The sequence below is a fragment of the Euleptes europaea genome, chromosome 5 (assembly GCF_029931775.1).
Source record: "Euleptes europaea isolate rEulEur1 chromosome 5, rEulEur1.hap1, whole genome shotgun sequence".
Taxonomy (NCBI): Eukaryota; Metazoa; Chordata; class Lepidosauria; order Squamata; family Sphaerodactylidae; genus Euleptes; species Euleptes europaea.
This window is the reverse complement of record NC_079316.1, coordinates 80381729-80408588: the sequence shown is the minus strand read 5'-3', so window position 1 is coordinate 80408588 and position 26860 is coordinate 80381729. Positions and strand designations below refer to the sequence as shown.

Below are 26860 nucleotides of genomic sequence, written 5' to 3'. Positions count from 1 at the left end.
CTTCCTTGCAGCTGCACTGCAAATTTGGTGACTCTACCTCCAAAAGTCACCCCACAGGAGCTTTGAAAAAAAATCCACATAGACTAAAATGGGCCTGAACCCAAAATTTACCGATTTTTTTTTTTTTTGCATGACCCTACTTCCGATTCATCTGCTCAGGTTTATTCAGTGGGGCTTACTCCCAGGAAGAGTGTTCTTAGGATGGCACTATGAAGGCCTCAAGAGAAGGAACTCAAGTGCCTTTAATTTCTATTATTTGTCAGCCAGACAGTCTTGATGGCTTTCAGTATGGGCCTCAGCAATAATGACTAGCATCTGCTCAGCTGAATGTGAAAAACTTGGCAGCGTGTAAATAGAAATACAAGGGTGGGGTGAGTCAGAAGGCCAAAGCAATGGTAGTATTTACACTCTTTTAGCTGAAGGACTCGAAAATCATGTTAAATTTGGAGCAAGGGTAAGGGAAGCAAGAAGAGTAACAATTCTTCTCTGTGGTATGTCATGCCTTACATGATTTGTATGTTCAGCATATGATTGTGCTTTTGAAAGATCTGCCCACAAAATGGAAATTAAAAATACTCTCCCAAAAGTACTAGTAACACTTTTGATTATTTTCAGCATTTTGTTAATTCTTTTCTCAATCAGTGTATATTACAAGTTAGGTTCCCACTAAACCATGGATGTCCAGGTATAGCCAGTACTAATACAATAAAAAAGAAAGAGGTCATCCATCTAACTTCCCACCCTTTACTGGTATGTCTTTGATCCCTTTACTCCTCGTTTTTCTTATTCACAGGAAATAGTGTTACTGCCAGGAAAGAGTTTGACCCCCTTTTTTTCTTCCCAACCCACCAAAATAATTAAGACGGTGGATTACTGGAGTATGTTTATAGTGTATCTCCATTGCAGTATCAAAGACAGCATATATATATATAACTTTCCCTCACCCTCTTTCCCCTCTGTTTCAGGGTCTCATTAAAGAGTAGCGTTTTGGAGGGGTCCCTCAGTCTAGCTCTCTCCACTTTGCTTGACTCCTAATGTGGCATTACAAAATGAATTATTTTTTGTTTGGTGCCATCCATTTGTTATGCATCCAGACGAAACATCAGTCATAGAAACTGGGTTTAAGAGGAAATGAATAGCTAATATTCATTAATAGTAAAAATGGCTCTGTGGATTTGGAAGTTAATATTCCTATAATGAATGGGACAGTTCAGATTTTCCAGAACTTCTACTCTAGTCTATGATGATTCATAATTTTGCTTTCAAATTGCAATGTTTTTTTTTTCTGCATGAGGCAGTAGTGGCTGGAGATATATTTAAATGTTTCTAAAGTAGAGGTTTTGTAGAATAACTTGTTATCTTTATAGGAACATGGGTACAGAACTAGAAATGTGCCAGGTTTGTACTCTGATCAACAAGGAAAGTAATAAAAGTAATAATAGAGTCTTAACTGTGTGGCCCCTTGGAATACCCTAGTTTAAGTTTTCAATGCAGCTAATTCAGAAAATGCTGCTGGGTTGGCAAGGTGCCACACCCCGTTGGTGATGTGGTCCTGAAGTCTACGAAGAGCCCCTTCCCAGTATGGTGTTGCTGTTTTAAACTCTGCTTGAATTGTATGCATATGTCCCTTTCATAATATAATAGCGTTATGTGATACATGGTTGGATTTGAACTGTATGTTTCAGATGTAAACTGCGTTGGGCGTGACTCTACAGCCATGACTGGGTTTTGCTAGAAAACTCCAGAGTACTAACTGAAACATTTTTTTTCCTTATGTGGAAACCAGCCAGGAAGAAGCGTATGATTCTCTTTCATATTTATAAGATGTTACTTGAAGTTTGTCTAAAAAAACAAGGAACAGCTGAAATACCTAAAATTAAATATTATGCCAAATGGGAACAGTAAGCATTTGCAACCCATAAATTTATGTAGTTTTATAATATTTTGAAACATATTGTTTGCTTCCATCCAGAAAACAACTTATCTTATGATATATATATATTTAAGTGTCCTGTTTAGCAAGTAGGTAGAACCTACAGATGACCAGTTCTTTACACAGTGCTGTCATGCTGGCACTTCTTTAAAAGATAAAGGTCCCCTGTGCAAGCACTGGGTCATTCCTGACACATGGGGTGACGTCACATCCTGACGTTTACTAGGCAGACTTTGTTTGTGGTGTGGTTTGCCAGTGCCTTCCCCAGTCATCTTCCCTTTACCCCCAGCAAGCTGGGTACTCATTTTACCGACCTCGGAAGGATGGAAGGCTGAGTCAACCTTGAGCCGGCTACCTGAAACCAACTTCTGTTGGGATCAAACTCAGGTCGTGAGCAGAGCTTTTGATTGCAGTACTGCAGCTTACCACTCTGCGCCACAGGGCTCCTGGGGCACTTCTTTAGGGGTGGCCTAATGGTTAGTGGTCATCTGTTTCCATCTTGTGTCACTGGGATGTTAGATTACGTAACTAATGGGAAATAAATATAGTTGCAAAACCTAAAGAAATCTAAGTATACAATACAGTATAGAAGAGAGATTGGGGAGAAACATATAGGGAAATATTAAGACATGTGTAAGAAAGTAGAAGCAACACCTATGCTTGTGTGTGTGAAGTGTTGTAAAGTCCCAGCCAACTTACAGCAACCCCAGCAAGGGGCTTTCAAGGGAAGTGATTAAGCCGAAAGGGTTTGCCATTGCCTTCCTCTACAATGTCTTCCTTGGAGGTCTCCCTTCCAAGTACCAACCCTGCTTAGCTTCTGAGATCTGATGAGATCAGACTATACCATGCTGCCTTCTCTCCATACACCTATTCTTAGGAAGAAAATAATTTTAGTAGCTGCAGGAAGGAACATGTTATTGTTGGGGGAACTAGTATTGTAAACCGAGATGGAGGGAGTTCTTGTTTATGTGTGTCAGTATCCTAAGATAGCAATCCCTGAATTTGCTGCAGACTGTTTGATTTGTAGAACTCCCTGTCCCAGGATGTGGTGATGGCTGCCAACTTGGAAGGCTTTAAGGGGGGAGTGGACATGTTCATGGAGGAGAGGGCTATCCATGGCTACTAGTCAAAATGGATACTAGTCCTGATGTATACCTATTCTCTCTAGTATCAGAGGAGCATGCCTTTATATTAGGTGCTGTGGAACACAGGCAGGATGCTGCTGCAGTCATCTTGTTTGAGGGCTTCCTAGAGGCACCTGGTTGGCCACTGTGTGAACAGACAGCTGGACTTGATGGGCCTTGGTCTGATCCAGCATAGCTTTTCTTATGTTCTTATTTACGCTTTTGGAGTAAATTTCGAGTTGAAGTGATTTGAAAAACAATCAGCAGCCTCTATTAAGATTGGAAGTCCTTGACCCTGTTATTTCATCCCAAGAGAACAGTGATCATATGCAGTGCCTATTTTACAGTCGTTGTTGTATCTGGTGGATGTGATTCACAATACCAGAGAGAAACCTTTGAACACTGTCAACAAAGGACTGGCTGAATCAAGTTTCTGTTTGTGTTGATATGAGAGCAATCTCTGAATCATCATGGTGCAAATAAGCACTGTATGTTTGCTGCAGTAAATGAAACCTTTCAGTCCTGCTCCCAAAAGTTATTTGGGACAGTGTAAATCCTCTCCATTGTTACATCAATATGCTTATACATAGTAGGAAAGAATGTAATTACCATGCATTTTTTTTCTTGCATCTGCTCAGGTTCCTTCTCCTCCTATCACCATTCCCCTTATGTGCTTCCTCCTCCAATCATGCTAATCCATGACTTTACCACATGTTTTGGAGAGGATTAGCATTTCAATTTTTTAATCTCTCAAATACCTTTCATGAGTGCTACTGTCCCTGTGTTATGCTATGGGTCCCTCTTAATGGCACACCTATAGTGCAATTCTAAAGAGAGTTATTCCAGTCATTTCAGTTGGCTTAGACTAGAGTAACTCTGGATAGGATTGGACTGTTAGAGCGATAGTGTGAATGAATTCCATGCCCCACTGGTATTTATTTATTATTAAAATATATCCTGTCTTTCCTCGTGACTCAAGGTGGCTTATTTCAAGTAGGAAATCAAACTGAACCTGAACTACAGAAAAACTAATTGAGCAAAGTGGTTCCTATGAACTGTCACTGAACCCAAATCTAAAATCTCTAGGTTGCCTTGAATCTGAAATGGAATAAAGTCTAAATTTTCCTGTTCAGGGTTTTGTTCCATTTTTTAGGTTTGGGTCCAGTTCTGGTTCACAGAAAACAATCTCTCTGAATCGGTTTTTGAGCTGGGGTTCAGGTTTGATTTGACATTCTGATTTCAAGTAATGTCCTTACTAAGCTTGTATTTTTACTGTTGCTTATTATGATGGTGTTTGGATTCTTTTATATCTAGTAGTTGTACAAGCACTTTATAACCTCTGGAGATCAATATTTATGACATGAGTGTTCCTATCAATCACTTTAGCAGTACAAGTATCTTTCTCCCCCCTCCCCCCGGGTAGTCACAGGTATGATTCATTCCATTTGTTAGTTTACAGATATTAGTTGCAAGAGCAACTCACGCCATAAAAAAATGTTGGGTGGGAAACAGCTCTGAACTTGCATTCCCAGAGCGTGCCACCTTATAAGCTGTTCCTGTGTGATGAGGTTTATTCATTCGGAGTTGGGTAATGGGTCAGCGAAAAAGCTGCTTGAAGACGGAGTCAGCCTTTTGTGGAGGGGGTTGCACACCTCCTGAAGGTGTAGGTTCATTGCTGAGTCTTGGCCTGTCAGTGGAGCTCAGGTTCACTCTGTGGCCTGTAGCATCTTGTATCAGCTTCACTGATGCTCCAGCTGCGACTGTTCCTTGAAACGATGATCTAACAGCAGAATTGGCTTTCACCAACTAGTTCCAAAGTTTACCTGGAAGAAACTAGGCCCCACAAACGAAGAGCACCCTTTCCGGTAGGCCAGCACAGTAAGATGCAACTTGAAGAGAGGTGCCGATGCTTCCTGAAGCCTCTCAATAACAGGACTCTTATTTATTTATAAAATTTATATGTCAGCCGCCCAGAGAAATGCTTGAGGCAGCTGGCAAGTAAAAACAAATACCATAAATGCATAAAAATAGCATAAAATTATCAATATTAAAAACGAGCCCGGGGCTCAAAATAACAGAATTAGATCATGATCGAACAGCCTAAAAACATCCTTTGGCTTGACATTTAAAAGACAGCAAGGCAGACTCCATGTGAGCCTCAAGAGGAAGGGCATTCCAAAGGCAAGGAGCCACCACAAAAAAGAGCCTGGTCTCTAACTACGGCCCACCTCCCCTCTTACAAGCATGGGCACACAGAGCACAGCTTGGGAGGCAGTTCTTAATGGGCAGGGTAGCCAGAACAGCAGGAAACAATCCTTCCGTACCCCCAACCCCAAGCTATTTACAGCCTTATAGGTAAGAACCAGCACTGAAAACAGACAGGCAGTCAGCAAAGATCTTTCAGCACAGTGGTGATGTGATCCATGTATTCAGCTCCTAACAACAGCCCGGCTGCTAGAATTTGGAGGAAATGAAGCTTCTGGGCAGTTTGCAAGGGCTCAGCACATTGTGTAGAGGCCATTGTGTAAAGCCCATGACATGGATTTCTCTGTGACGTTTATGATGCGTGTTATTATGAATATCTGGCATGAAAGTAGCTCTTCTCCCTATATAAGAGGTTAAAGACAGAAATGGAAGAAAAGTCACTTGCAAGTGCTTGTTTTCACTGTACTGTAAATTAGCTGATCTCATTATTAGGGTCGCTGGTGAGAGTTTAAATGTTGATAAATATAAGATTACACAGAGTATTGCATGACAGTATAATATGTTTTCAGAGGAACTATTAGATGCCACCCTAAACAAGAATGTGTGTTTATATTTTGACATGTAGGTGTGTACTTTATTTGAATTGGCTTAGTCTTGAGTTGGGAGATGGACTGAGGATAGTTTATGGGCTCAGTTCAGATTAAACATGAAAATCTAGTTTGGTTTTCTAGGACGAGGTTGAACATGTCCAAATAAGCTAGCTGAAAATCAAATCCAAGTATAGCCCAAGTTCGAGAACCCATGATCTCAACTCAGGAAGGTTGTTTGTTCTACTCATCCAACCCTTGTGTTATATGGGTTGAGTCTTGACTGAACCTTAGTTGGCTTTTATGCAAGCAGCAAGACTATATTGGCTTAAACAAGACTTCATTTGTTCACGATAGCTATATAGTTATGCAAGCAAGATTAGCGTTTGAGCCAGGACCTAATAACATCATCCATATCATCATGGGCTCATCATGTTCATCTTTCAGTGTGATCAATGCTTGTCAGTACTCTTCTGCTACTTTCATAGGACAGATAAGTAAGCTCCTACATGAAATCACAAATGCGCACAAATCTGACATTAATGGCAGTATTTGGAAACCACTGAGAGGACATTTCAGTTTCCCAGGACACACTTGCTGATTTGCCAATCTTCAGCAAAAGAGCTTAAAATGAAGACTCTAATGTGAAACTGCTGAACTGAATTCATCAAGCAGCTTGATACCATCTTCTGAGGACTTAATGAGAGCCTGGGATTCATTAGTCATTACAAGAGTTAATGTAATTGTCCTTGTTTTGCTAAGCTGGTTATCACCAATTACTGCCATTATGAATTGTCTCTGGACTTGCCTTAACTATATTTGAATTTTACTTAATTATGTCATACCCATACTCCTTGAATTTCATGGTCCCTTAACCTTTACAGTGTTTTTTCTTCATATGCATATATAGTGAAGGCTTACTGTGTGCATCTAATGAAATGGATCATGAAAGTTTACAACAGAATAAAAAGTGTATGTATTTACTTTAGTTATACCCCACTCTTCTCCTCAGTGGGGACCCAATGTGCCTCATACTGTTCTCATCTCCTCCATTTTATCCTTGCAATGACCCAGTAAGGTGCGTCTGCAGGGGAGTGACTGACCCAAGGTCACCCAACAAGGTTCCATGGCAGACTACCCCTCTGGAATTATCACTCAGTGAGAAAACAAGCACTTATTTAATCTCCGCCTGTCATACACATTTTAAAAGACAAAGCCTCTGCCAGGAAAACCTTCTCACACTGAAAATCTGATCGTAAGTTATGTACAAGCGGGGATGACAGAAATGTGGGTGCTTTTTCCGTAGCATTCAAAAAGAGACACAGATTTACCTGCAGTGAGTAATTTGCCTACCCCACCTCTTTGTAATATTTTGAACTAGTGTAAGAATCATGGGTCTAACGCAGTGCAGAAAGAAGTTGTAAATTAAAAGAAAGCTTTATGACTAAAATAAAAATAATATAGTCTTTCATTTAGAAGTTTTGGAAGACATTTCTAATGGGTAATTCCAGGTATTTTATATTTATGACTAGGGTTCACGAATTATAGAGATGATTTTTATGGTTTAGTTTGTTGATGCTTTATTTTGTATACTTAGAAAAAGCTTGCAAAAATTAAAGGTTTCAAGCAGTTCCAGTTCGTAATTCATAGTCAGACTGTTCATTTTTGTTTATGAGGTGATATTGATTACTAGGTATGGTCTGTGACTTACAGGCACTCGATTTAATACACTGGACAACCCTAATTCCCAAATTACAGAGTCTCTTAAATGTCAGAAGACATGAGTGATTTTGCAGCCTCGGGCAAAGTCTGATTTTGCCCCTGTGTGGGATGAGCAAGCGAAATGTTTTTGAGTACAGGGAACCTCTGTGTCATATCTCTGTGAATAGTATTTAAATGACAGCCAGTGTGGTGTAATGATTGACTGGAGTGTTAGGCTTAGCTCTGAGTTGGTAACCCCAGCAGGGCCGTAAAGCTCATTTGGGCCAGTCACACACATTCCCTTGGCCTAATCTGTCTCAAAGGATTGTTGTGTTGGGATAACATCACTGAAGTACATCACCCGGAACTCCTTGGAGGGCATAAATGGAATGAATGAATGAATAAAATGTGACTGAATACATTTATGTAACTTTAACAGATGTATTGATAAGAATGTACTATATAGATCAGTCTCAGTGATGAAAAGAAACTGGTTGTTATTGGCTAACAGCTATTGTTACTGTTGTTTTAAGGAAGATGTCGCATTCTCGGCCCTCTTCTTCACTCTCTGTCCGTAAGCATAGTTTTCAAGGGCAATAGTGAAGGTGAGGAGGAAAGGATAGATCAAAAGCCATGTTAGGGAATAGAATCGGGTTTAATCTCATGCTTTTACCAGCAAGTAGTACATTTTCATAAATTCCCCGAAGCTCTGAATACTGTCTTCATTGTAGAAAAGGTGAGAAGTTATACCATCCTGATTTCCATCCGATGGTAAACAGAGAGCTGGTGATTTCCCACTGGAAACAAAGAATTTTGTTAAGTACCGAAATCTGACAATCCGTTTGAGTTCTTCAATCAGCAGAGCAATATGGCATGCTGTAGTTTACTGCTGTTCATTACAGTCTGCAATACTTTGTATTTAGGAATTATATTTAATGTAGGTTGAGAGGTAAATAACAACAGTTTCAGTGCAGTGCTTTGGCCAAACTTCATAGTGTCAGCATTCAGAGGCCATTCAGCCAATGCAGTATTTGTTACGCAGACTCTTCGCTGCAGTATGATTGGACAAAGCCCACAGATTTATTTTTAGATGATCTCAAGCCGCTAGGGGAATACTGTAGTTGCTATCCGATTGAGAGAAGGTTGCTAATCTCTTTCCCCCCACCCCCCCCCCCGCACTTGGACCCTTCCTACTTTATTTTTGCCTTCTAGCTCGATTTTTGTGCTGGTGCGTATGACATTTGTGGATCACTTTTTCTGAGCTCAAAGGAACTTTCATAATGACACTATTTATTTAAATCACTTACAGAGCAATCCTGAAGGGGGGGCTGAATAGCCGTAGGAGCCAGTGTGACCCTTGCGCTGGCGTTATTTGCCACTTGTGCTGGCTAAAATGGCACGAACACCTGTGCAGCGCCGCTTACGCCGGTGCTGGGGAGCCATGCAGCAGTGATTCTCCAGCGCAAGGGCCGGTGCCAAGGGGTGGTCTTGGAGCAGGGCTGACGTTAGTCAGCTCCCTGAGCCCTTTTGCCTCAGGAATGCCCCGTTTTGCCAGTGCAAACTTGCGCCTGCAAAAAGGGTGGCGTAGCCCTGTAAAACTGAATGGAGCAGTTTCATAGGGTTTTGAGCAAATTACACTTTCAACTTGCTGCACTGGGGCACCAAGCCGCTCAGGAGTCTTGCGCTAAGTTTCAGTTACTTTACCTACATCCTCAAGGAAAATCTGGATCGATCTGTCTATGACAAATGGCTGGCTCCACCACTTCTGGAATAGTAGCTATGTTAGCTGTGTTGGTGTCCAAGCTGGATTGGATCTAAGCAGTTTCTACAGTGAATGATGAGTTAAAGTCTTTTTCTCCGATGCCTCTATTTCAGGGCAAATGCTCCATCAGAAATAACTCCACTGGATGCAATGGTAACACAGTAAAAAGATTTCTTTGTTGCCACCATCACATGAGTTTTCTGCCACATACTCAACTTATCTCCAAATTCATTTTATATACCCAAATTCCTCACGAAACCCAGCAACTAGAATTCTCTAAGACCAGGGGAAGATGGTGCTATAAAATGCTTTTGCAAGTAGTTCTGAAGAGCTGCCAGTTCCAGGCAGGGTATCAGCAGAACCATCTCTAATTTCACTTCATAAATCCTCCAAGGCATTCAGATTTCATGGGCAGGCTGCTGTAATTAGCCGACAGCAGCAGAACTGGTCAGCCGTGTCCATGTTATCTTGATCAGATTATGTCAATTGTCTCATTTCAGTGCCTCCAGTGATCAGTTCCCTAATATTCTGGCCAGCACAGAGGAACTCCCAAGTATCACCCTTTACTTGTGATTCAAAAAACAAAACAAAAACCCAGCTTCATTATTGTCAACAGGTCGTGAAGTTTTGGGTATGCTTGCCTAGTTGGCCCCCGCATGAACACTGGATTCTTCCCGCACCACAAATTTGGGAGTTTGCAACAAAAGTTGCAAGATCATCTGCATCAATTTAGCCAGAAAATTGGCTGGGTAGTTGACACCTCTACAAGATTCCCATTTGATCCCTAGATCACAAAAGAAGAGTTGGTTTTTATATGCCAACTTTCTCCACCTTTTAAGAAGAACGAAACCAGCTTACAAACACCTTCCCTTCCCCACAACAGACATCTTGTGAGGTAGGTGGGGCTGAGAGTCCTGAGAGAACTGTGACTAGCCCAAGGTCACCCAGCAGACTTCATGTAGAAAACCAACCCAGTTCACCAGATTAGAGTCTGCCGTTCATGTGGAGGAGTGGGGAATCAAACCCGGTTCTCCAGATCAGAGTCCACTGCTCCTAACCTCTATACCACGCTGGCTCTCCAAACAAAGGCACACATCTGTTGAATGCCAGGTTGATAACCAATAGAACAATTATAACCCACAAGTTGATCCTGGAAGAACAGCCTATTAGGTTTATATTACTGAAACCTGGCTCGATGAGGGAAGAGGGGTAAGACTGCAACCAGCTGGTTTGATTCTCCTTAAAAGAGAGAAAATTGGCATATAAAAACCAGCTTTTCCTCTTCTTCTTCCTCTTTTTCTTTCTTTTCCTCTTCCTCTTTCCTCCCCCCCCCCCCCCGTGGCAGTTGGTCTGTGGGGTAACCCAAGGTTTGAGCTTGTTCCCCATGCTTTTTAACATCTACATAAAACTGCTGAGAGAAATCACCCAGGAATTTGGGGTATGCTGTCTCCAATATTTTGACCACACACTCTCCTTTCCGGTAAAATCCAGGGAGGTGGTAGAAGTACTAAGCCTGAGGATAGCGGAGGACTGGATAAGGGAAGACGATGTAAATGAAGCTTCATTTGTTTCCAAGCTCGCTTTAAGGTGCTGGTGTTAACTTTCAAAAGTCCTGGTTTGGTTTCAGGGGATCTGAAGGACTGCCTGCAGCCATGTCAACTTGCCTGAGCGTTGAGGTCCATACAAGGTGGTTTTCATAGATGTGCCATCACAGTTAGGGTTAGATTGTCTGGGACCAGTGGGAGGGATTTTTCTCCACCCCCATTCCCCCCATAGCGGATTGCCTTATTTTTAAATCAAAAGTTAAGCCTTTTCAGGCCTTTCAGCCTGGGTTAAACCCCTTTCTTTTTCACAGCATCTTCAGTTTGAATTAAGACATAGAGGTCTATGGTCTTAAGTGTCCATACAGCTTCATGGTCTCTGCAAAATTCTGAGTTGCTGTTGCTGGTTGTGGTTTTGTGAATTTTGTATGGGGTGCTGGTGGAGTGGGGGTCAAATTGTACACTGCTCTTGCACTGGTTTGTTAAGAAAGCAATAACTGAACAAAAATGACCGAACTAAATAAATAATACCAGCTGCTGTTTGCACCAGATACTTGCACAGTATAGCGAATAATAGTCATACTGCTTTTCAGACCTTTATCATATGATTTATTTCCTGTTGCTTGTTTTATATTGGTACCTGCCCTAGTAAAGTGTTAATTTTTTGTGTAACTGTGGCAGTATTTGATATTGCAGATTTCCAATTTTAGTGGCTTGACTATTAGTGTATAGTGTATACACTACTATTCTGGGCTATTAGTGTATAGCACTACTCATTGGCTTGCTATCTTTGAGCTGCCAATTTTTTCTCTCAACTCTCCCATGCTGACTTCTGCCTCAAATGATAGGTTAGCACGGTTACATCTGTGCTTTGTACCATGTACATTGGCTGAAGTTATACAGGTTGACATAAAAGGTCAATGAGGAATATTTAGCAGATGGGAGTTAAGACAATTGAAAGTGTTAATAAACAGCAATGATTTCCTGTAACTTTTAGCAGATGGCTAATTGAAGAGTGTAAAAAATATTTATACTATTAAAAAAAAAAAAACCTAAAGAAATTCAGTGTTTAAAAATGTAGTCCTGTTCTATATGGGTGGATCCTTCTCAAAGATTCTTCTGTAGGTTTTATTATAGAATTGGGGCACTATATAGCAGGTACAGGTCAAAAGTTATTTTTCACCTTGTTACAAACAAACAATTATTAGCTATTTGGGGTGGGGAATTGCAGAGGTGGAATATAATGTTAAGTGTGTGGTTTTAATTTGATAACGCCTGATTTTAGCCCAGAAACGTAACAAGGCAGGAACATACCCAGATTCCTGGCACTTGATGCTTCTTCTGCATCCTTGTTTTGCTCGTCTTTTCTCTTCCCTGTTCTTTTTGAGCAAATATCACAGAATGACATGCTGATATACTTTGATATTCCTTTCCTTTTAATGTTGCTTTACTAGAGCATTGTTACTACTAGGGTGTTACTAGAACATTGTTGGCATATTTTATATTGACATATTTGGACCAGGCATATAATGTAATAATGTTCTGTTCCACTTGTTTTTTGTAGTCTTTTCTACTTGTGTGTGTAAAGTGCCGTCAAGTCGCAGCCGACTTATGGCGACCTCTTTTGGGGGTTTTCATGGCAAGAGACTAACAGAGGTGGTTTACCAGTGCCTTCCTTGGTGGTCTTCCATCCAAATACTAACCAGGGCTGACCCTGCTTAGCTTCTGAGATCTGACGAGATCAGGCTAGCTTGGGCCATCCAGGTCAGGGCCTTTTCTACTTAGCTAAAAGTATTTACCCTGCCAGGAAGTAAATGGGCACTGGAAACAAGTCATTCAGCACTTTAGTTTACAAGAAAGTACAAGAAATTTGTATGAAAGAGGCTAAAATAGTCTAGGAAAATAGAAGGAAAGTGCATTGAAGCATTTTAGTTGGTCAGTTGAAGAAGCTCCGCTGTTGTTCCAGAGAAAGATTTATGTAAGAGAAAATCAAGTTTGTACATAACAGTAGCTGAGGAGAAGATTTTGGCCAAGGCCAGGCCTAGAATTTGTCCTGTGCAGAGTATTTTGTTCCTGTCTTCCATATAGAAGTGAATAGTCAGGACTAGGTATAAGGTTGCCAACCTCCAGGTACTAACTGGAGATCTCCTGCTATTACAACTGATCTCCAGCCAATAGAGCTCAGTTCCCCTGGAGGAAATGGCCACTTTGGCCATTGGACTCTATGGCATTGAAGTCCCTCCCCTCCCAAACCCTGCTGTAGACATATACAGCTCTTAAACCCAATATGCATTTCTGCACCTAGAAAGATACCTAATCTTCTAAGCTCCTAAGGGGAGCTTGCAGGGCTTTCAGTGCTTTTCAGCTGTCACGTACCTTCTGTAGCCCTTTTGACCTGACTTGTAATTGACCTTTTCACCACTCCCTCAAACCACCATGACCCATATACCCACAGGTTGAATAAAAAAGTAGCTTTTGCCCTACCTTGCAGGTTGGAAAAAAGGACCAGAAGGAGTTGGGGCAGAAACTGCACCAAAGCCTCAGAGAAAAACTCAAACTGAGAACTGAGCTGTCTCTAACCAGATAGCAAAAATGTGCTTAGATAGCATAGGGTGCATCAGCTTGCAGTTTTCTGTCAAGTATTGCATATATTTGCAGTTTTTCTTGTACAAAACTAAGGCATTTATAACTTTTAAATTCCATAAATATGTCAAATATTGCAATGTTATATGCTAAGTAAGTTATAAATGATGCATTTTATGTTAAAGGTAGGTAAAAGTCCCCTGTGCAAGCACCAAGTCATTCCTGACCCATGGGGTGACGTCACATCCTGATGTTTACTAGTCAGACTTTGTTTACTAGGCAGACGGGGTGGTTTGCCAGTGCTTCCCCAGTCATCTTCCCTTTACCCCCAGCAAGTTGGGTACTCATTTTACCGACCTCGGAAGGATGGAAGGCTGAGTCAACCTTGAGCCGGCTTCTGAAACTTACTTCTGTTGGGATCGAACTCAGGTCGTGAGCAGAGCTTGGACTGCAGTACTGCAGCTTACTACTGGTTTGATAGAACAGTAGCATATATTTGAATTTCCCCCCAAATGTCAATTTCCCCCCAAAATACAGGGGAAAAACAGTTTCTGAAAATTTCGAAGCAGCTCTACTCCTGTTGTCTGATTAACTGCTGCTTTTTTATATTCATGTCTCTTCAGCACTAAATTAAACAAACAGGTCCTTTGTAAGACAGGGAGAAAAAGGGAACATTGAAGTTCTTTCCTTATTATTAGTCCTAGACTAATGTTAGGCATTATACAAGGTAAAAAGTTAGTGGAAGCCGAACTGAGCAGCACTACCCAAGGACTGAAGGGCAAACAGTCCTGATAATCAGAGTTCCATTTGAGGAAGATATTGGGTTGGATCCAGATTAAGCTTTCCACTAACAGAAGGTTCTTCCAACAGCAGAACAGAACTTCCCTGCAGTTGCCTCCCCACCTCGCGCTGCAGGCCACTAATCTCTCCAAAATGCTTCTGCTGAGGGACAAGGGTCTTTTAAGAACGACATGAAGGGCAAATTCGTGGTCTGCAGCAGAAAGGGGAGATCGGTGGAAATTACACCTCCCCTTCTGTTAGTGGAAGAATTAGTAAGGATCCAGCCCATCATCTCTAGCATTGCTTCTCTAGGAAAGATTCCTTTTAACTTCATTGTCTGCAAGGCAGCATAGCTTTACGGATCCATGACTTCAATAGACTTAAGCATGGTTTACTCGGTGTTGAACTATAGGCAATGTATTTTGTATCTGGACATTATAGAGTTGGATTTTTAGAATGGTTAGTGTTTCCCAGTTTCTGTCTTAGGTTGTTGTAACTAGCCACTTGCCGCCTCTTTTAGTAAACGGTTGTCCATGACTTGGGAGTAAAATGATTTTGACACTTTAGAAACAAGAAAAATGGGATCCCAAAGTCTTAGTTCCCTCTTGTGCCCAAATGTTTTGCCTCCTCTTTGGGTGGGGTATAAGAATTCCTTAAAAGACTAGCAGGGAGAAACCAGGAAGAGTCTGAATTACCTTGGAAAATGATCCTGCTAGGGATTATTACTTAAGGCATCAGCTTCTACTCTGTTGTGTATTCAACCTTTCTACTCAAAAACCTCAGACTCCTATGTTAACTGATTTGGTCCTTTTCCACAGTCTTAGGTTGTTTGGGTGGGGTTTGAGTTTTAATTTTGACTTTTTTCTTCTAGACTTCAGCAACAGACGCCAGACAAAATGAATGATCCAGCTATCAAAAGAATAGCAACTGAGATTATCAAATCACCTGAGGATAAACGAGAGTATCGTGGGCTAGAACTTGCAAATGGCATCAAGGCAGTGCTTATCAGTGACCCCACTACAGACAAGTCTTCAGCTGCACTTGACGTACACATAGGTATTTGAGCAATCATTTGCTTTAATCATTTGTTTTAATCATTTGTTTTAAGTATTTACACCCTACCTTTCTCCCACACCGCTTAGCCATCAATAATCCACACACCACACCTATACAAGTTCTGTACAACATATATACATTTCTGGCCCTGTCCAGCAGCCAATCAACAGTTAGCCACCCAGTGGTCAGATCTCATCCTGCTTAATCCAGTTCAGTCCAGCTTTACTGCTAAGTCATGAGCAGTCATGTGACAACAGCTGTCATCTGGCTGTCACTCAGATTACAGCAATCTAGATGCTTGCTATGACCATGGTGGCCATTTTGCTTTTGCGCTCACCACTCTATGTCAGAATTCCCCTGACTTAAGTTATATACCCTGAGTGCAGGATTGCAGCTTCGGCGTTTTAATGTTTTCTTTTATATTTTATATGCAAGAAAACAGTATAATACAAGAGAGAGCTATTAATGGAATTTGAAATACCACATGAAAAATTGGGAGGAGCTAACTCTGTCTAATTTTGTGGTAGTCCAAGAGCAGGCCTGAAGTTGGTGTATTTGCATAGTAAGAGTATACATGGATTTCCTTTCTAAATGGTCTAGCTATGCTCAATATGTGGATCCTGCTGTATTAGACTTCTTTCCTTTGGATTAACTCTCCCTCTAAAAGCAACACGCCATCCACTTCTATTCATTATCTTTATTTATGATCCACCAGTATAGGTTTATGTAGAAATAGTGGCATACCAACAAGTGCCAGCATAGCCCAACTGCAAAGGCAAAAAGAGCTTTGCTAAATACTGGCAGATTTCAAATATCCAAAGTTGGTTTGATTGCATTATGCTGCTACCTTTTAAGCTAAATTTTAGTATCGGATCATACATTCATTGCATTTAATCTAGTTTCACGAAACATTCAGAAACTGAGCCTCTTCAAAAATGTACATGTTGTATGATGACCTGTTCCATTTTTTCCTCCATAAGGGTCACTGTCAGATCCACCTAATATTGCGGGATTAAGTCACTTTTGTGAACATATGCTGTTCTTGGGAACAAAAAAGTACCCCAAAGAAAATGAGTACAGCCAGTTTCTTAGTGAGCACGCAGGGAGTTCAAATGCTTTTACCAGCGGAGAACACACCAACTATTACTTTGATGTGTCCCACGAACATCTGGAAGGAGCCCTGGACAGGTAAGCATATCTACAAATTATTCCAGGAAGTATTCTTGTTGGCTTTTGGCACTCACCAATGACATCAAGTTGTATGAAACACAGCAGCACTGTTTCATAGTATGTTTTGCTCATGATATTGAAATTAATAAAGTGGTACAGACTATGACTGAAAAAACTTTAACATCTTAGTTATACCAGTAAATTGACAGGTTTTTATGGAATTCGCCTCCGCATAAGAAATATATTTTCAGTGTTCATGTTTTTGTTTGTCCATAGTATAGTGTGTATTAAAAGAATTAATGTTTTATTTAATATTCTACTGCTTGCTTACCAAGCTATAAAAATGTTACTTACATAGGAATGTTGCATAAATACGTTCTGCTTATGCTCTCTGTGTACTGTGTATTTATCAACTGGCTCTGTAAAGGCTCTTCTGTGCATTGGACATGCTTGTATTTTGGAGAAAGAGGGGCGTATTCATGCTTAAGCTACATTTCTTTAAAGAATATTTGCCATTAAACAAGTCCCACTGAACTTCTGAGTTGGCTACAAACGTACCAAACAATCTCTTGGCTCTGGTTAAGGGTGCAGCTTCCAGTTTATAAGACTCACCTAACCATTTAAAACTCAAAAGGGAAGGTAAAAACCTAGTTAATGGAAGGTTCAATAAAAAAGCCTTTCAAGATCAAGGCTTAGGATGGGACTTGTTGGATCATGGCCAAGTCCTACGAAAGTACAAGGATCCCTTAACAGATTAAAATTAGCTTCTGGAAGAGTTCCAAAGCCGTATCTGTAGGAGGTTTCCCAGCAGTTGATATTTCACAAACCATGGTCCCTAAGAGAGATCTGCATAGAACTAGGCATCCCTAAGAGACATCTACATAGAAATAGGAAAGAAGAAGAGCTGGGGTAATAAGAATCTAGTCGCATACACCCACTCAGTATGTGGTAGTATATAGCCTGCCTTGTCAGAAGCCCAGCGCACCCGTTGAACCGGACCAGCTGCTGTTCTTCTCAGTGCTGGTGCTCAGGGCAGGCAAGAGCCTAATATAAAATTGGGCATTCTCCCAGAACATTCAGAACCTAAGGTTCATCCTAGCTGAGTAACAAAAAGAGATGCACTCTTCCACATTGTTAAATTTGTATTTCGGTTATCTAGCTTTTAAAAACTGCAATTATGTGTTCAGTGCGCTGATGCGGAAAACATCTACCTTTCACACAGGTTTGCACAGTTTTTCCTATGCCCTCTCTTTGATGAAAGCTGCAAAGACCGAGAAGTAAACGCTGTTGATTCTGAGCATGAGAAGAATTTAATGAATGATGCCTGGAGACTCTTTCAACTGGAGAAGGCTACTGGAAATCCCAATCACCCCTTCAGCAAATTTGGAACAGGTGTGTGAGAGTGCATAGTTTTCTGCCAACCTACTCATGCTCTGCCTTGGATGGGGAGGGAAGAGACTGAACCAGATATTTTTCCCCTTCAACCTTAGAAATGTCTTGCTTCAGCACATTGTTTGCATCAAATAAACAAAAAAGGGAACTTGTCAAAATAAGGATTGAAAAGTAGCGGGAAGTGTGGCATTTATTTGATACAGCCTTTACTGTTATGATAATTACCACACATGATTCACCTTTGAAGGTAACTGAGAATATGTCGCATAAATTGAAAGGGGATGACGTGCATTTTGATCTATTCAGTCGAAACGTTAATTTAACAGTTAGGAGTGCAAGCTAAGCTGTTTAAATCAAATAAGGCAAGTAAAAGCCATAATTGAACCCAAATACAGGGATATAATACTGGAAAAGATCCCCGTAGTGCAAAGTGGTAAGCTGCAGCACTTCAGTCCAAGCTCTGCTCATGATCTGAGTTTGATCCCGACGGAAGTCGGTTTCAGGTAGCTGGCTCAAAGTTGACTCAGCCTTCTACCGATTCTGAGATCGGTAAAATGACTATACTCAGCTTGCTGGGGGTAAAGCGTAGATGACTGAGGAAGGCAGTGGCAAACTACCCCGTAAATATAGTCTGCCTAATAAACGTCGGGATGTGACGTCATCCCATGGGTCAGGAATGACTTGGTGCTTGCACAGGGGATTACCTTTACCTTTTAATACTGGATAGTTGGTGGTATTAGAAGCCTATTTTTCTGTTTGCTTAACAACTATCTGAACTGCTCTTCATTTAAAACAATTTCAAGTTCGCCAAGGTTTTGGTAGATTTAATTCAGCAGAAGTTGGCTTCCCCTTTTTTAGCTGACGTTTATATTTGTTGCTCTCTCTCTCTCGCTGAGTAGCCAAAGTGATCATGACTGCCATCCTATGGCCACTTTATAATAATATTAGACTGACTACTGTGTAGAACTGCTTCAAATTGTTCCTTATGAAACGACCATAAGGGACAATGGCCGTCAGCATTTTAGAGCAGACAGCGGCAACTTTCATTCGCACTATTTACATGTAGTTAGAGCCGTTGATGTCAGTGGCTTTATCCTTGAGTAACTGGAAGCAGGGCTGTAGGAAACATTGCAGTTCAGCTTGTCCTTCGTGTATGCAGTAACAGTTGTGTGCATGCTCTGGAGGCGTCTTTCTTCTGCCTGTCTTCCCTACAGTGACCCACACCCTGCTGAACCGCACAATTGCGTTTTCCAGATGGAATCAGCAGGGCTGTGGGAATGAGAATGGAGGCAGAAATCAGTTGGATGAGAACCCTGATGTACATTAGGAATACGCTAGAACTGAACACATTCTGTCCTCAAGTGCTGTTTTGAAAGTTCCTTTTATTTTCAAATGTAGATGTTAGGGTTTTAAAAATAAAACTGCCCCTTTCATTGAAAAGCAGTGACACCGGATACTTGCATTTTGGGTGATAGGATGCTACAGTGATAGCTTGGCGCTCCCATGAAGGCCTGACAATTTTCTACATTTCCAAATAACTGAGCAGTACTGTTATCCAGGTTGCTTGTGCTTCCCTGTTTTTGTTGCTACTGTTGGTGACGTGAGTTGATCATTCTGAACACTCCTGTTCTCATTCTTTCATGACGTCATCTGCCCATCACCTCATTCATGTTATGGTTTCTTGCCTGAAGCCAACTTCATGACTGCGTTCTGCTGACTTGAAATGTTTTGCGTGGCGCAGGTGTTTCACGTCAGCATCATGAAACCTGAAATTCTAGCCTTGATTTGTGTTTTTTTCACTGCTAGAAAAACACAAAAGTATTTTCAGCAGTAGTAATCATGACAAGACTCAGACTCTGATCAGCTTGCCCATGTGCCATGCAATCCTATAATGTTTACTCAGAAGTAATTCCCACTATACCCTGGAAGTAGATTTTAGGATTGCAGTGTGAATTTCTTTAGCATCATATGGCATGTTTTAAACCTTGAGAAGTCAAATGTCTTAGAAATTGATATTGCTGTATTCATATAATAATGTTACATCTTATGAATTGAGCTGTGGGAGTTTCCTTTTCCTTGGCCCCAGTCTGATAGTGCTAATTGACTGCTAGAGTAGAATCTACAAGAGAGTAGTCTCCTATTCCCCCTCCATCCCCTCCCCACCATCTGTTTCTGCACTATCCTTTCCCACAACTTCCCGATTCACTCGACTGTGTTTTGTTTTGGCAGTCGGAACTCCTGCCTACAGCCTGTCTAACTCCTGCTGTTCATAACATGGGCATTCTCCATAAGACTCAAAATAGGTTTCCTCGCACAGGCAGTCCTTTGAGAGCCAGTGTTTTGCACACTTCCAGATGTCAACGTTCTCCAAGCACCTCAGCTGAGCCACAGATGGTCTTGCTGAAGTTATAAAACAGCCACTTGAATAAATACATAAATGACAGGAGCATGACTTCATCTGATAGGGATACTAATAAGAACAGCATGTACCCGGGAACGTTTCTCGTCTTGATTCTGTGATCCGACTGAAGACTGACATCTTGTAGCCTCTGGCTTGGATCCTATCTGTGTTTTCCACTCACGGAAGGCACTTCTGCTGGTGGGGCGGAGGGTCCAATTTCCACAGGTTCCCCACTCTCACTGTCTCCCCTCCCCACTGTATACAGGGGTTTGCTGACCCCTGAGGAGGCAGGACGTGGGGGTGGAAATAAGGCAGGTTGCAGCTGAGGAGGGGAGGCCAGGGGGTTCCCTTCCCCAAGCCTGGCCACAAGTTAAGGGGAGACATGATAGAGGTCTAAAAAATTATGCATGGTATGGAGAGGGTGGACAGGGAGAAGCTTTTATCCCTCTCAATACTAGAACGTGGGGTCGTCTGCTGGAGCTAGAGAGTAAGAGATTCAAAACAGATAAAAGGAAGTATTCCTTCACACAATTCATAGTTAAATTGTGGAACTCCCTGCCCCAGGATGTGGTGATGGCTGCCAACTTGGAAGGTTTTAAGAGGGGAGTGAACATGTTCATGGAGGAGAGGGCTATTCATGGCTACTAGTAAAAATGGATACTAGTCATGATGCATACCTATTCTCTCCAGGATCAGAGGAGCATGCCTATTATATTAGGTGCTGTGGAAGACAGGCAGGACAATGCTGCAGTCATCTTGTTTGGGGGCTCCCTAGAGGCACCTGGTTGGCCGCTGTGTGAACAGACTGCTGGACTTGATGGGCCTTGGTCTGATCCAGCATGGCCTTTCTTATGTTTTTATGTTAAACTGGATCCACGCCTCTGTTGTGATTGCAGGGATTATCACCTTTTAGGAAAGCTCGTACTGCCTTCTCTCCCTTTTCCTTTTTGACTGCATGACTTAAAATGCCTTAGACTTGACCGACTGACTTGCATTATAGGAAACAAGTTCACTTTGGAAACGAGACCAAACCAAGAAGGGGTAGATGTCAGACAAGAGCTGTTGAAGTTTCACTCCACATATTATTCGTCAAATTTAATGGCTGTCTGTGTTCTAGGACGAGGTAAGAACGCTAAACTGTTTATGGGGGTAGGTTTAAAAAATAGAAATCTATTGGAACTTATTCTGTAGTTAATGGCATGAAGTTAATGGTTCGAGATTTTCTAAGATTGAACCACAAAAAGGGATAACGGAATAAACATGCTTTCATGAGTACCTTCCATCTGGGTAAGAATATATTACAATAGAAAAACTGGGATCCGCAGGTAATGTTCCTCACAGGTGCTTTACAGGCCTTTCCCTTCCAGCAGCAGTCCTACATGCCTCAAAAAGCTCCTTCCTCCAAGGGATCCTCCGCCCCATGATATTGCATATGGGGCATGAGTCCTGAAAGGAAAAATTGGCAACTGCCTTGCCTGTGCGCACATAGAAGCGATCCAGTGTATCCCAGATGGTGGACGAACTTTTCCTGATACTATTCTTATTGGGGGTTTTTAAAGTTTCTTTTAATTGCTATGCAAATCTTTTACTGTTTTCCTTTTACAATTGGAAGCACTTTTATGCGGGAGTAAACATGGCAGTGTGCTAAACTAATATATAATTTTCAGCAATAAACATTTTGAATGTGGTTTTAGTTCTGGCGAATGATTAAGGTCTTGTTTAATGTGAATTTTATTGTAATATCATCTCTAACTATGGAAAGGGCTTGCATGCAGGTGTGTGTACCGTATTTTTCGCTTCATAAGACGCACCTGACCATAAGACGCACCTAGTTTTTAGAGGAGGAAAACAAGAAAAAATATATTCTGAATCAAATGGTGTACTAAACTATTTAATAAGCTACCGGTATATTAGAATAATATTTCAACCATGTAAAGTGAACAGCAGTCAACAGTGGTATTAAGAACAATCATCACTGTCATTAACAAATGAAGAGAGACTTTAAGGTTCTAGTACTCTTCTAGTCTTCTGTGAACCCCAAAGAAAGGCGGCACAGACAAACCAACTCTTCCTCTTCATTACTGCCAGAACCAGAGAGAGCACCTTTTAACAGTGAAGTCAAAGGGCGAAAACACAGGGGAGGTTTTGCCTTGGGTTTGCTGCTCTCTAAATGCACATTTTCCCCAGCCAAATTCTCAAAACTCAAAAATAAGCCCCCGTGCAGAGTTTTGAGAATTCAGATGGGGAAAACGCGCATCTAGAGAGTGGCAAAGCCAAGGCAGCAAAACCTCCCATGGTTTCGGCCCAAAGCCCAACATGTGGTGGTCCCAGAGAGCAGCCCCTTTGGAGCAGGCGCTGGCCTTCTGCGGCTTATGGAACAACCCCTGCTTTGTGGAGCCCCCCCCCCTTACTCAGGCACAAGCTTGCGGGTGGAAAGGGAGAGTGGCAGAAAGAGAGAGCAACCCTGCAGGCGCCCCCCTCCCAAGGGAGGGAGTTCAGACTTTCCAAGGGAGGGGCGGCAAAGAGTCGACTCAGCCGCTTGGATCACAGGCGGCGGCGCTCTCCCCTCGCCCGGCAAGGAACACGGTGGCGGGGTCTCCTCCGGAGTTGCGTCCGCCTGAGGGGGGAGGCAGAAGGGCGATGGCAAAGCCCAGCCCCTGACCGTAACCCTCTGAGCAAAGCCCAGCCCCCCGCTGGTGATTATCAGCCGGTTTGATTCTTCCTTAAGTGGTAGAGAAAGTTGGCTGTAAAAACCAACTCTTCCTCCTCTTCCTCCTCCTCCTCCAAAATTTGGCATCCTGAAAATGTTAGCCTCCCTTTTTAAAAAGGGGATAGTTCTAATATTTGCAGCGAGAAAATATAAAGGATAAATATGGTGTTTCAGAAATTAAAGCAGAGCTTGGCTGAGATTTTATTTATTTGCTTTGTTTACACTTCTCCCCCAATGGGGACCCAAAGGGCTTGCATTGTTTTCCTCTCCTCCATATTATCCTTGCTACAACTCTGTAAGGTAGGTTAGACTAAGAGTGTGTGATTGGCCCAAGGTCACCAAGTAAGCTTCCAAGGCAGAGTGGGGATTCAGAACTGGGTCTCCCAGAAACTAGTCCAGCACTTTAATCACTATACTATGTTTAGTGAACACATGCAGCTGCCTTAAGCTGAATCAGACCCTTGGTCCATCAAAGTCAGTATTGTCTACTCAGACCGGCAGCGGCTCTCCAGGGTCTCAGGCGGAGGTCTTTCACATCGCCTACTTGCATAGACCCTTTAACTGGAGATGCCAGGGATTGAACCTGGGACTTCCTGCATGCCAAGCAGAGGCTCTACCTCTGAGCCACAGCCCCTCCCCCAACTTCTCATAGTTCACACACCAGTTTCCTATTGGGCATGTGTTTATTAGCCCTGACTCTAGGAAGGACGACCCCAAGAAAGCCGCCTTAGCATGAGTAACTTTTGTGTTGTCTTAAACTGTTTTTATGTAGAATCGCTGGATGAGTTGACCAACTTGATAATAAAGCTGTTCTCTGAAGTAGAAAACAAAAATGTTCCAATACCAGAATTCCCTGAACATCCCTTCCAGGAAGAACATCTCCGGGTGCGTTTTGCAACATTAATGTAACATTGTCATTTTAGAAATGCAAACTTAAGTAGGAAAATATGATTTAGTTTTATATCCATTACTATTAAATACGCGTAGGATTTTAAGCATGATCAGGATTAAAGAGAGAATTTGGGTGGTGTGATAGTTGGAGATTAGAACTGGTGGCATAATCAGGAAGCATGGTGTGTTTGTTATTCATTTGGGTGGAGGTGGTTAGTGCAGGTATAACCAGTCACTTCCTGAAATTTTAATAATTGTTCGGATTGAAAATGTAGTTGGATGGCTCAGGCTAGCCTGATCTCATCAGATCTCAGAAGCTAAAGCAGGGTCAGCCCTGGTTAGTATTTGGATGGGAGACCACCAAGGAAGTCCAGGGTTGCTATACAGAGGAAGGCACTGGCAAACCACCTCTGTTAGTCTCTCACCATGAAAACCCCATAAGGGGTCGCCATAAGTCAGCTGTGACTTGATGGCACTTTATACACGCACACAATATTAATACTGCATTATAATCTGTGTATGAAATAATTATTCATGAAGTAAATAACATCTGGTACATGTGCAAAAACATGGTAAACATAAAGGCAAAATGTTGTGTTTACTTTTTAAGAATCTGATTTGACTTTTCATTTTTTCAATTTTGCAGCAACTTTACAAAGTGGTGCCTATTAAAGACATCAGAAATCTTTATGTCACGTTTCCTATACCAGACCTTCAGAAGTACTATAAGTCAAACCCTGGACATTATCTCGGTCACCTTATTGGACATGAAGGTCCAGGAAGTCTTTTATCGGAACTCAAAGCTAAAGGTAAGTTTAGCAATGACGTGTCATCAAGGTATCAAAGGCACACTCCTATACAAAGTTGCTTCAGTTTAAACTTATTGACATCTGAATAGGAATGCACTGTAAACATATTATGAAGCTGTTAAACATAAATGCTTCATTATATTGGTAAGTAGAGTAAAAAAAATCCTTAGTTTCAGTTGTAATGCATTTTTTGAATTCTCTTATTATTGTACTGAATTACTAGTTTATTTTTAAATCAAGGGTTCAATGTTCTGTGCATCTGAAAAAGTGTAAGGTATTCTGTCTGTGGCCTTTTCATCTTTTCCCTTATAATCAGCATGCTGTTCCTTACTTTGATTACAAAGTCACATATATTGTCTGCCTTTGCTACAAGCACTTGCATGACCATGGGTGATAACTTTGGCTTACGTGTTATAAGTTACTAATTATAAAACTTACACAACCTGCTACTTATTGGCTTAATTCAGATGTAATATCAAGCCATCTTTTGGCAACCGAGACTGGTCGTGCAGACTTACAGGTTCCCGCATCCACTTCCTGGTTTCCTAACCACAGTGAGGCCCAGGTGTGTTTAGCATCTTGCCTGCCACACATTACTGGAAACCACAGTTTGAAGTGGGTTCACAAACGATGGCTTTGGAGGCAGGTGTGAAGCACAGTTTAGACATTAATACAAGCTGTAGTTAGTAACAAACAGGAAGCAGAGGAGGGAACCTTCTACGTGAAAGGGTTGGGAAGGAAGGACATGAGTCTAGGGGAGTGCTCGTGTTTGCCAAACTGTGGTTTGGTGTTATTTCTGTGTGAGCCTTAACCACTAAACATTGTACTTCAATGCTCTTCTCAGAACATAAACGTAAGCTTCAGCAGCTCAGGACAAAATTTCTAATGTGAATTCAAGCCTGTTTTGTTTTGACGCTTGTCGGAATTTTGGGTGCTCTTGGGGATACTGTGAAAATATACCTAACTTGGGAATGATCCAGAAAATTTATTGTATATGGCCGTCTGGCCGTCACAAATAGCTAAAACATAGTAATACAGCAAATAGTAATACATACAAATAGCTAAAACTTAGCAGTACAGCAGTATAAATAAAACAAATCAGCGATTAAAATATTATAACAGATACCAAAACATACTAACTCACCTTTCTAAACTTAATTGATAACTTCTTCAGAAACCTTAGATCTTATTTTCTTTGCCGCTAGGGCAAACAGAGAAACCCTATGTGTTACATAAGCATTTATGTCAGACAGCAGAAATTTAATTTTATCCTCATCCAAATATACCATGATGACAGATAATATTCCTGTTAAGAATTTGGCCCTAGGAACATCATGCAGGGGGCAAGAAAGGATATAATGAAGTAAGAAATTGAGATTGAATTGACATAAATGTCAGAGAAAGATGACAACAAGGTGAGAAATCCATGTTCCTCCTCATTCTTAACCCACTTATAAATTGTTTCATAGACAAATGATTGGGTAATATTCCACTGAAACCGGCAGTGCCTTTCCTACAATTACTTGTCAGGGAGGAACATGGAAGAATCCTGGGATCTCTTTCTTGTAGTAACAGCTTTGTGTTATAAGTGGATGATGTCACCTTTAGCTAAGTTTAGCTACTGTAAAGAATTCAGAGTGTACAGTGTTGAACTATGAGTGAAGTACACTTTTTAAAAAAACCTAGCACCTCAGTATTTAATGTCCCATGATGCTTTAATTAGGTATTTGGTTTAATAGTCATAAACTAAAAAAGAGCCATTCACATCTCAGGTTATGTGCTGGGCAACTGACATACAGGTTGACATTGTGTAGGTTAGAAAAAAAAGGCTTCATTATGATGCTGATGGTGTGTATCATTTTCCCCAACACCTTATGCAACCTATAAAATAACCCTCTACCATGCCACAGTAAAGATCGCCCCCTTATCCTGTGCCACATGTTCCCTGTCCAGTTAGGATCTGTTCAGTTCCTCCTATTTTTAGGATTCCCTGAGTTCTCTACTCCCCAAATCTTGGCATCAGCCAATAGGAGTTGTGCATTCATTTTCTTATTTGCAGTACATCTATGCCCACAATACTAGATGTCCCCTTTTCATAGTCTTGTGTACAGATTGTAAGCATTCTTCTGAGATACAGTCCTTCTTTTGAGGATGGGGAAATGTTCCCCCCCCCCAAAAAAAATGACATCAACAGTTTGCTTCCTTTCTCTCATTT

General features: G+C 41.4%; 1 protein-coding gene across 2 annotated transcripts in view; it reads left to right on the top strand.

Moving 5' to 3' along the window:
- The window catches only part of IDE (insulin degrading enzyme), a 90749-nt gene that overhangs the window by 3823 nt on the left and 60066 nt on the right, over nucleotides 1-26860 (top strand). For both annotated transcript variants that reach the window (XM_056849649.1, XM_056849648.1), the window contains exons 2-7: nucleotides 15088-15272; nucleotides 16253-16460; nucleotides 17665-17834; nucleotides 21236-21358; nucleotides 23718-23830; nucleotides 24483-24645. In XM_056849649.1, the coding sequence (XP_056705627.1) occupies nucleotides 15113-15272; nucleotides 16253-16460; nucleotides 17665-17834; nucleotides 21236-21358; nucleotides 23718-23830; nucleotides 24483-24645 (937 nt within the window). In that variant the 5' untranslated portion in view covers nucleotides 15088-15112. The remainder of the gene's footprint in view (nucleotides 1-15087; nucleotides 15273-16252; nucleotides 16461-17664; nucleotides 17835-21235; nucleotides 21359-23717; nucleotides 23831-24482; nucleotides 24646-26860) is intronic.